The sequence below is a fragment of the Callorhinus ursinus genome, unplaced genomic scaffold (assembly GCF_003265705.2).
Source record: "Callorhinus ursinus isolate GAN/ISIS: 27379988/994484 unplaced genomic scaffold, GSC_fseal_2.0 scaffold8, whole genome shotgun sequence".
Taxonomy (NCBI): Eukaryota; Metazoa; Chordata; class Mammalia; order Carnivora; family Otariidae; genus Callorhinus; species Callorhinus ursinus.
The window spans coordinates 63,398,962-63,410,842 of NW_027397070.1; the positions used below are offsets into that span (position 1 = coordinate 63,398,962).

The 11,881-nt window shown below is 36.2% G+C and overlaps 1 protein-coding gene across 6 annotated transcripts in view; it reads left to right on the top strand.

Annotated features, from left to right (window-relative positions):
- Positions 1–11,881, top strand: part of PPP4R4 (protein phosphatase 4 regulatory subunit 4) — a 105,485-nt gene that overhangs the window by 30,200 nt on the left and 63,404 nt on the right. For 3 of the 6 annotated variants that reach the window (XM_073895830.1, XM_025869418.2, XM_073895831.1), the window contains one exon: positions 4,834–4,936. The exons of 2 other annotated variants lie outside the window; for them this stretch is intronic. In XM_073895830.1, coding sequence (XP_073751931.1) covers positions 4,834–4,936 — 103 coding nt within the window. Of the gene's footprint in view, positions 1–4,833; positions 4,937–7,418; positions 7,544–11,881 lie in introns of those variants that run through there. One more of the 6 variants, XM_073895833.1, reaches the window with a different exon arrangement.

The window sequence follows — 11,881 nt, forward strand, 5'->3', positions numbered from 1 at the left end:
TAGGAAATATTCTCTTCTTCTGTTTTCTGAAACAGATTGTGTAGAATGGTGTTACTTCTTCCTTAAATGTTTGGTAGAATTCTCCAGTGAAATTATCTGGACTTGGAGATTTCTTTAAGGAGTTTTGACATAAGAATTCAGTGTCCTTTATGGTTGTAGGACTATTCAAATTATCTATTTTGAATTGGGTTAGTTATGATGGTTTGTGTTTTTTTTTTTGAGGAAATGGTCTATTTGGTTTAAGTTCTCAAATTTATATATGTCAAATTATTTATAGTATTCTCTTATTATCCTTTAGGTGTCTATAGGGTTTGTAGTGATATGCTGTTTCAATCCTGATGTTGATAATTTGTGTCTTCTTTCATTTTTAATTTGCCAGTCTTACTAGAAGGTAGTTTTATTGATCCTTTATTTATTTCTTTTTTTGGGGGGGGAGAGAGAGAATGAATGGGTGGGGGAGAGGGAGAGAGAGAATCTTAAGCCCGGCATGGAGCCTGATGCAGGGCTCAATCTCGTGTACTTGATCTTAGCCAAAAGGCCAAGAAGTGACAGGGCTTGATCTCATGACCCTGAGATCATGACCTGAGCCAAAATCAAGAGTCTGTTGCTTAACTGAATGAGCCACCCAGGTGCCCTAATTTTATTGATCCTTTAAAAGAATGAGGTTTTTTTAAAAATTTATTTTCTATATCATTTTCTGTATTTATGTCATTACTTTCTTCTGTTTACTATTTCCTTCCATTTTTATTGTGATTCCTTTGTTCTTCTAGGTTCTCATAGTAGAAAGATTATTATTTTAGATTTTTCCTCTTTTCTAATGTATGCATTTTATTTAGTGTTATAAATTTCCCTCTCTGCACTGCTTTCACTGTGTCCCACAAATTTTGATATGTTGTACTTTCATTTTCATTCAGGTGGATGTATTTTTTTATTTTCCTGGGACTCCTCCTTTGACCCATGCATCATGTAGAAGTGTGTTAGTCACCAAGAACTTTTGAATTTTAAATTATCTATTATTGATTTCTAGTTTGATTCCATTGTGATCAGAGAAAACAATGTATGGTTTCAATTTTTTTTACGATTTTATTTTATTTGAGAGAGAGATAGAGAGCATGAGCAGGGGGAGGAGCGAAGGGAGAGGGAGAAGTGGACTCCCCTCTGAGTAGGGAGCCCGTCACTGCTACCGGGCTGGATCCTAGGACCCTGAGATCATGACCTGAGCCGAAGGCAGACACTTAACCAGCTGAGCCACCCAAGTGCCCTTGATTTCAAGCTTTAAATATTTGTTGAGGATTGTGTTATGGCTCAGGATGTGGTCTTTTTAGACATACATCCTTTGGGCACTTGAATATGTAATCTGTTGTTGGACAGAGTGTACTATAAATAACAGTTAGATCTTGTTGGCTGATGCTGTTGTTGAGTTCTCCTATGTCCTTGATAAATTTTCTGTCTCCTTGTTCCGTTGTTGAAAGAGGGTTGTGGAAATGTCCATGTACATGTGTAATGTGTCTATTTCTCTTTTCAGTTGTGTAGGCTTTTGTTTCACATACTTTGCAGTTCTATTTGGTGTATACACGTTTAGGATTGCCGTGTCTTCCTGGCGGGTGGTCTCTATTATCATGATATAATGTTAATGTTTCTGGTGATTTTTTCCTCGAGGTTTACTTTATCTGGTACTAATCTAGCCTCTCCTGCTTTCTTCTGATTCCTGTTTCTGTCCTTTATTTTCAACATGCTGCTATTACTCTATTTGAGATTAGTTTCTTGTAGGCTCCATTTAGTTGAGTCATATTTTTAAATCCACTCTGCCATTTCCTGTCCTTTAATTGATGAATTTAGACTATTTATATTTTATGTAATTATTGATATTTTGGGCTTAAATCTGCCATTTATTTATTTATTTATTTATTAAGATTTTATTTATTTATTTGACAGAGACACAGCAAGAGAGGGAACAGAAGCAGGGGCAGAGGGAGAGGGAGAAGCAGGCTTCCCGCTGCGCAGGGAGCCTGATGCAGGGCTTGATCCCAGGCCCCTGGGATCATGACCTGAACGGAAGGCAGACGCTTAATGACTGAGCCACCCAGGCACCCCTGTTTTCTGTTTGTTTTTATGTTTCCTCAGTGCAATGTTCGGTCTTCAGATCTATTAGATTTTTTTTTTTTTAAGATTTTTATTTATTTATTTGTCAGAGAAAGAGAGAGAGAGCACAAGCCGGGGGGAGTGGCAGGCAGAAGGAGAAGCAGGCTCCCCGCTGAGTAGGGAGCCCAACATGGGATTGGATTCCAGGAGCCTGGGATCCTGACCTAAGCCAAAAAAAGGCAGCCGCTTAACTGACTGAGCCACCCAGGCATCCCACATCTATTAGATGCCTAATACCATATTGTTTTTTGACTAATTGCAAAATTAGTGAATAAAATTCACCAGTGTTCTGTTCAATATTAAATATTCCTGGCATCAGTTCATCTAATGAATCATCCATTCATCCATCCTTTCAGGACACACTGAACCTCTGCTTTGGGCCAGAAATTGTCTTATAAAACATTACTTTCTCAGATATTTCTCCTCTCTTCCAGTTCTTTAGTGGTGTGTTTCTTGTGGCTGCCGTGGGAAATCACCACTACCTGGATGGCCTAAAAACAAAAATTTATTCTCTCACTGTTTTGGAATTTATTCTTTTACTTGTTCTGAAATCAGTTTCACCAAGTGGAAATGAAGGTGTTAACAGGACTCTAGGGGACTCTGTTCTTTGCCTCTTCCAGCTTCTGGTGGTGGTTGGCATTCCCTGGCTAGTGGCAGCATTGTTCCCATCTCCGCTCTGTGATCAGATTCCCTTTTTCTGTTTGGTTTGTCTTCTTCTCTGAGTGTCTCTTTTATTTATTTGTTTGTTTATTTTTATTTTCATTTTTAAAAAAGATTTTATTTATTTATTTTTTATTATTAAAGATAATAAAGATTTTATTTATTTGACAGAGAGAGACACAGCGAGAGAGGGAACACAAGCAGGGGGAGTGGGAGAGGGAGAAGCGGGCTTCCCGCTGAGCAGGGAGCCGGATGCGGGGCTCCATCCCAGGACCCTGGGATCATGACCTGAGCCGAAGGCAGACGCTTAACGACTGAGCCCCCCAGGCGCCCCTCTGAGTGTCTCTTTTAAAGACACTTGTTATTGGGCTTATAGCCTGCTTGGATAATCCAGGATGATTTCTTGGTCTCAAGATCCTTTGTCAAATTAAGATAACATTCCCAGGTTCCGGGATTAGGATGCAGACATATCTTATGGAGGGCCATTATTTGACCCACTAGAAGTACAGATGATCCTTGAACAACATGGGTTTGAACTGCACGGGTTGGCTTATATGCAAATTTTTTTCAGTAAATACATTACAGTACTGTACATGTATTTTACTCTTACGAATTTATTCATAAGATTTTATTTTCTCTAGCTTTATTTGTAAGATTACAGTAGGATATATATACAAAATATGTATCAATTAACTGTTTATGTTATCAGTTAGGCTTCCGATCAACAGTAGTTATGTTCTGGGGGAGCTGAAAGTTACATGCAGATTTTTGACTGTGTGGGGGGATGGCTCCCCAACCCCATGTTGTTCAAGGGTCACCTATAGTATATGCAACTCTAATTTCCCTTTTTTGATCTTGCCATCTTGGCATGGGTCCCTTCTTTCACTCTCTTCTCATTTCCTTTTTGGAAGGAAAGCACGTTGTCTTTTCGAGTATTCACTTTGAGAGCGTCAAGGATATGAAACGATTGTACTGACCTATATTTCACTGCCATATTGCAACAGGGGAAAAGGCTTTCTTCACAACGGGGCAACTCCATTTAGAATCAGGATGTGATTCTTGTTAACAGAACTTATTAAACTCTGAGGCCAATAAATGTAATATCTTAAGAAATTCTTTAAAAAGCCATGTTAAGGTCTTATGTACAGATAATCACAAAAGTTCTATTTGAAGTGATAAGTAAAAATAATTAAAATAAATACTATGGCGTCGGCAATTAACATTTAAATTGGTATCAGTTAAGAAAAAGTAGAATTTCCATCTGAGGTGGTGCCACATTGACTAGCATCTTTTAAATATATGTTTCAAGTATGTGCACATGTTGCTTAGCTAATGCTTTCTAACAAAGACTTTTCTGTATGGAAATAGTTTTTCAGAAGAATCTGAACACCTCTACCAAGGTAGTTAGGCCCCTAGAGTGTCACTGAGATTATTTTGGGAAAGCTTTACTGACCTAATGAATGTTATATCAAAAAGTTACCATGTAAATATACCTCACTGACTTTTGAGGATAATGAATATATCTTTAAGAAGTTTCTGGCAACTTTTAGAGTCCAGCTAGTGCAACAGTGGTTTCATTGTACCAGAAGAAAGTTTATGAGTCTGTGGTAAGTTGATTTTGTTGCTGTCCCTGCTGTTGTTATGGTTATTAATATTTTACCATAGTGGAATTTTACAACATCTATATATTTTTTTATAAAGTACAGTAAACTGGCTGGTCACAGGAAAAAATGAGGTAGAGTTTTATAGGAAGTATTTAAAAATCGCCTCGAGACTTTTAGACTTAAGACATGTATGTAGAGAGTCTTGTTTTAGAGGAAGCATGATTCATATCTTCATGCATTTGTTATAAGATTTACTTAATGAAATTTCAGGTCTGGTTTTATTTTTATATCTAAGTGATGTGTTTAAAGTTTAAAACTTTGTCAGGTGTCTGTGAGCATTTATCATTAAAATTCCCTGCTTTTTATAGTTGTAAACTAGGCACTCGGCTTGTAATTACAAATGTTAAATTTGTGTTTTCTTTGTAAGTGCTGGCCAAGATATCCAAGGAACAAGTGTGATTGCAAATCTTCCATTTCTGATGCGACAGAATCCTGCTGAGACACTTCGGAGAGTCTTGCCGAAAGTTAGAGTAAGTTGGTGTGAAATAAGATTTGAATTTACCATTTTCCCAGTAGCACGTTGTCATTATCAGGAGGAGATGTCAGAGTTTTGGATGGCTGATCTTTTGTACCTAATTGTGGAGTGGAGGAAGTATTATAATACACATTTTGAGTTATAATGAAAATATTTAGGAAAATTGAAAATGGGAAAAATCCAGATGTTAAGTTGTAAATATTTCTTTAGTCATTTTCTCAGTAGAGACATTTTGTTTTTAAAAAAGATTTGTTTGTTTTAGAGAGAGAGTGGGCATGCACAGGGGGAGGGAGGAGGGACAGAGGGAGAGAGAGAGTCTCAAGCAGACTCCTTGTCAAGTGTGGAGCCCGACAGGGGGGCCCCATGAGGTGACCTTGAGATCACGACCTGAGCCTAAACCAAGAGTTGGACACTTCATTGACTCACCACCCAGGTGCCCCAAGACATTTTATTTAATAAAGTTAGCTTTTCAGTAGCTCAAAAAAAAAAAAAATCATCTTCCTTAGTCTTATGAAATCATAGCTATCTTATTTGGTATTCTGTTGATTTAAATTTATTTTAATAGTATTTCTACAACACTGATAATTAATATTCCTAATAATCACTCTCTAGTGACTTCTAAAGAATCACCAAATAAAGATTGAATTGCCATCACAGTTTTAGTTTTATATTTATTTATTGATTCCCAAATTCCTTCAGAATTAGTTTTCCTGCTTTAAACAAAAATCTTTGATTTATTAGAACATTCTTTTCTGGTATTTAATATTTATTGATTATTAATGTATAATATTAAATATTTGATACATAGTATTTGTTATTTATCTGTGACTGTGTGCAGAGTGTTGTTTTTATTGTAAGAACTTGAATGAGCAAAACAGACAACAGCTTATGTGTCCTTAGGGAGCTTACCTACTATTTAGGGTCAGGGAGGTTACATACTAATGGGGACTATGCTGATAGTGAGTTTTGTATACTTGCTTTGACTTTCTGGTTGGTTATAGCTTGTTCATAATTTTTTATTAATTTATATGTGTTTAAAAACTATAAATGTGTTCTTGAGTTTCATTTTTAGACATACACATCATGGTTCTGGTCACTATGATTTAGATCAGGGATATAGCATGTTATTTTTACAAGATGCCCACATTTCTATGCAGGCACTATGAATTTCTTTTTACTGGTTACAATAGTGAATTGAGAAAATGTTTATTTTGGCTTTGCATGTGATTCAAAAGTGAATCCATTTTTCATAGCTCTTTTCCCCAGAATCATGCTGTATTTTCAATGGAATTAAGTCGCCACCATCCAGGTTTAATTTCACATTCAATTTCAGTGATAGTAACTGACCTAAGCTTCTTGGCATGACACCTGGAAGTGCCAGTTAAGTGATAGTAGAAGGGAACAAGTGGTTAAGTCTCCTTGACTAAGGAATTATTGTAGGTAAGTGAATTTGATTTAAAGCTAAAAATACCGAGCATGCTATACACTCTGTGTTGAGCAGGCTAAATCTGGTTCATGGACAGCCTACTGAGCATCCACACTTTCTTAAAGCAAAATTAAAAGATGAAGGGTGGAGAATAGTGGCCTTTAGAGGTTTCACAATTATTTTGAAAAAATCCTTTCGTTAATGAGTTCATAATAAAGTCAAGTAATAACTCCTGAAAAATCTTAATTTCATGGGAATGTATAAAGAATATTATACACTTATATATACAGCATATTTATATAAAGGATCAAATGTATTTGCTAAAATTATATAACTGAGTTATAGAAGATAAGATTTTAATAAGCTTTTAACTTACCTTAAAAGTTAATCCATAATATAGAAGGTTAACTGAATAAATGGATATAAAGAAAATGTATGCTAATGAATATGTACTAAGGAAGCCTTTATTTAGTGCTAAAAGATTTCATTCATTTCTTTAATCAACAAACACCATTTATTTAGGACTCTCATTTATTCTGTCTTGTCCTAAAAAAGATACCAAAAGGGTAGAAGACAGTCCTAGATTAAATTCTATGCAGGATGGCCTAAAGACTATGGAAAACAATTAAAGAACAATCCTAGGAGAGTATTTAATTGTGTGATTCTGACTTTGTGTAAAAATAGTGAAGAATTAAGTATATTGGAAAGACTTGATGGGGGTAATAATAGTGACTTTTATAGAGGGTTTAATATATAATGTGGGCAGCTAAATATTTAAGGAGCTCCATTTCAAATTATAAAACCTATGTTATGTGCAAATCATTTTTAAATCACCATATTCAGATATTGTGAAGATTTATTGGTACTCATAGTTAGCGCCTTCTTCAGTTCTGCCTTCTGTGAATGGTTACATTCAAGTGATAAAACTGTGACAAAAATCACACATAGCCACTTTATTCTCTTTTGCCATGGCCATAATTCCTTAGTTGATTTTATATAAAAACAGCAATCTTGTATCCCCAAGTGAGCATTTAGTAATAATGACATTCTCGTTCCTGCATGAATATTGACTGAGCCAGGCACTGTTGTAAGCAGTGAGAAGATCAGAGGTGAACAAAACAGAGAACTTGCCCTGAGAGGGTCCAGGCCAGAGTGGGGGAAACAGACATAAAACAAGTAAGTGCCTTGAAGAACAGGTTAAAGGGACAGGCTTACCTGCTGTGCTTTGGGAGGTCAAGGAAAACCGCTTTGAGGAACTGAAAACCAAAGGCGTAGGAGGAAGCAGCCATTTGAAGAGTCAGGAATGAGTGGTCCAGGCAGTTCCTGGCTGGAACTGGAGGAGGCATGCGTGGTTGGAATGCAGCCGGCAGGGGTGGGGTGTGACTTGAAAAGAGGTTAGAGAGATGGTCAGTGACAGAACACGCAAAAGGCATTCTTTCTTAGGCCAGTGGAAAGCCGTTGAGCAGAGTGGTGGCTTATCCCATTTACATTTTAGGATGATCATTTTGGTAATTGTGTGGCGAGTGGCTTGGAGTGGAAGAATTAGGAAGGTACAGCACTGGACCTTGTGATACGGGAAGTTGGCTTGGATTAGGCCAGCTAGCTGGGCCAGAGGGGCGTAGTGGCTATATTAGAGATACAGTTACTGAGGCAAAATGAACAGAACTTCCTATGAATTAGATGTGGGAAGTGAGAGATGCCTTCCAGATTTCTGGCTTGAGCATCTGTATGGTTCTGCTGGTTTTGAGTGTCTTGGTTGGTTGTTTATTAAATCCACGGGGAACAGTAGTTTGCGTACTTACTAATCTGTGATTGATTTACTTTTAGAGAATTTAAAGATATGAACAATAAATATTCTGTAAGAAACTCATCATTCCTGAGATTTGTTAGCACATTCACAAGAGTAGGATAAGCAGGTTTTAGAGCTCACCCTTTAGCTTATCTTCACCTTAAAGAGCATCAGACACTGGTGAGGAATTTCTTTCTGGTCTTATGTAGTATAAAATTTCACCAGTGATATTTTTATTTATTTTGTTGTTGTATTGCATTTGCATTTCATCCTTACAATAATATATTAACTGAACAGTGGTTTTTAAAATGGGTTGCTATTTTCACTGTCTTAGAGATGAAGGAATTTAAGATTAAGAATGGCAGAAACCAAGTCAGGATTAGAATTGAGCTAATCCATGGTATTTCTGCAATTCACTTTGTAAATTTTATCCAAAGTGTACAGTGAATGATAATGCTGTCAGGTCACTCATCTCAAGGTTAAGTTTAAATAAGACTCCAGGAAGGAAATATTTTGACCTCCAACTTAAGTTTCCTGGATTGGAGACACTTTTAAATGTAGTGTTATAATGTATTCATGTTCAACGACTTAATCATAGGGTATCCTTTGAAAAAGAAATAACATTTTTTCCTGTCGTCTTTATTGATTAAGTTTGAATTCTTTTCCACAAAATAATAAACAATGATTTAAAAATGAGCATCGATTGAACGTAATATTCTAAGACAGTAAGCGTCTGCCTGAAAGACAAATGACATATTGGCCTGATCCACTGATGGCATTCTTGGATGAGAAGTAAAAATGGGATATCAGTAGAGTGATATGATGCTGATTTATGGTCCTAGAGAGACCTTTTTTGGGGGAGTGGAGAAAGATGCATAATAAGGAAAGAATAAAAGAGACATAATCAATCAATATGAAATTTAGTCATTTGAGATTAGCAGATGTGGTCTACCAATCTGATTCTGAAAAGATTCATTAGCTTTATTAATTTTATATGGCATTATTTTCATTAATGGAAATAATAGAAAAAATAGAAGTTTCTGCCAATGTAATTATTTATTATTTTACATCTACTGAATATAGGTTGATTTTTTTAAAAAAAGATTTCATTTTCAGCTGTTTAAAGAAAACCTTTACTGTGTAAATATAGATATATGTGAATAAAAAACTTAGCTTTACTTACTTTTAAAGTCTTATTTCAAGTAGCACAGATGTGTGGATAACCAATAATAACATAACACTTTCTGTGGGCCAGGTACTGTGCTTACGGCTTTAGACACACCCTTTGAAACATCTCATCACAACTCTACATGATGTATTTATTCTCATTTCACAGTTGAGAAGATCCAGGCTTAAAAAATTCAGTGTTTGACTATGAATATTTTGTTGGGAGCTTTCTAGGAAGCATGAAATTACATAACTTATTTGTACAGTTCACCAAGAAAAAGAGAAATAGTCTTAACTAAAAGAATTAAAGAGCACAAACAGAAGATACAAATTGCTTTTTTCTTTGATTTGCAGCTCAAAAGTAAAAGTACTTGTCTTCCTCACTGTAGGTGATGTTTTCTGAGATAAGTTAAAAAGTTACATCCTGAGAAAAGCAAATGGATTTTGTGAAAGCAACACATTTATGCATAATAAACAGAACATGGTGTTCCAGACACCCTACAGGTCTTAAGTGCACAGTGTAGTAGTCTGTTGACAGGCTAAGCATTTAGGGACACTCTAATGTAAAGGAAGAAAATGAAATAATGCCTATAACGTAAGCTAATGGAAAACAACCATCAGGGTTAGAATTGACTTTACGAGGAGGTTTTACGGGCTAAGAAGCATAAAATTATATAACATTTTGTCTAGTTCACTTAAAAAAAAAAAAAAAAGAAAGAGGCAGGATTAACCAAAGGAATTAGGGAACATGAACGGATGATACAAATTACTCTTTCTGCTGCAGTTTATAGTTCAAAAATAAAAGTACATTGACCCATACACATTTTGAAAATAATGTTTATGTTGTGTCTTTTTATCTATTTGTGCTTAAGGATAAAATGGATTAACATCATTGATTATTTTACAGTAATTAAATTCAATGGAAACATTTACTGAGTATATAGTTTTTCTGGACATATATAAATGTTATAGTAGTTAATATTCCTAATAAACCTAAAAATACTGCCTTTCAATAAATTCTATTGGAGACCAGTGTTCTCACATGAGTTTCTTAGTTATTCATTTGTTATTTTTACCTTGCTTACCATAAAAAATGAACTAGAACTTTTGAAATTCTTAATTAGCAAATACTTTATTTCTGTGATAGTGGGACCACTGTTTTTTTTTTTTTTTTTAAAGATTTTATTTATTTATTTGAGAGAGAGAGAGAATGAGAGACAGAGAGCACGAGAGGGAAGAGGGTCAGAGGGAGAAGCAGACTCCCCACTGAGCAGGAAGCCCGATGCGGGACTCTATCCCGGGACTCCAGGATCATGACCTGAGCCGAAGGCAGTCGCTTAACCAACTGAGCCACCCAGGCGCCCAGTGGGACCACTGTTAATACTTGAATATTGTTTCTGATTTAAGGCGTTTGAGTGATATTTAGGATTATTTATAGATATTTTTATTTACAATCGTTGCAAAAGTATAAAACCTAGAAACTATATACTATACTGTCATACATATCTGTAATGTTTGATTAAAATTTATGGATTAACTAACCTTTTGGCAGTGGTGAACTAATATCCTAGAAATTTCTTAGAACATCTAGAAGCTCTAGATAAAGTACAGCAAGCATTCTTTTAAATGTTTAGTTAAGCTTATAAGGGCGGAAGGATTATTCAGGACTCAAAAACAAAGCAGTCAGTTCCACTTCTATTTAGGGTGTGGAAAGGAGCAAGGAAACATCACTCCTGTCCTAATAACAATAGGTTAGTCACAGAATCCATAGAAAGCTGAATTCAGAAGAGCAACGGCCCCTCTGAGGAAAGATGGGACACAGGAACACTGACTTTTGACAGAGTATAGGAGGAAGAACTGGCCACCACAGAAGGTTGTTAGAAAACAATCAGCCAAAATTGTGACAAGTTTTTAAGGGTTGATTGTGGGCTCGCTTATCATGGAGTTTAGAATAACTTGGAGCTCCAGACACAAGGAACTTTGCACCCACTAGCAAGCTCCTTTCCACAGGCCTCCTTGCCTTGCAGGACAGGAGACTGGAGAGACTCTCCTTTGCTGATGCAGGTTTACTGCTGCTTGGGGATGGGAACACAACACGGCCCATTTCCTCAGACTGTTGTGCATGGACATATAGGGAATTTCAACAGAGAGATGGAAGGTATAAAATGATCAACTGAAAATGCTAGAAATAAAAAGGATGATATTGGAGATGAAGCAGTCCTTCAGTGGGCTTATCAGCAGTTTGGACACAGATGGGGAAAGAATCAGTGAACTTGAAGGTAGAAATTATCCAGACTGAAACACAAAGGTAGAACAGAGGGGAAAAATGGGAGAGAGCATCAAATGGCTTTGAGACAATGTCAAGTGATCTAATATATGTGCAGTTGGAGTCTCAGAATTAGAAAAGAGAGAACAAGGAAGAACTATTTGAAGAAATAATGGCCAAGACTTTTCTGAAATTAATGAACAGCAACAACCCAAAGATCCGAAAGCCCAGAGGATCTGAAGCTGGATAAACACACACACACACACACACACACACACACACACACACACAC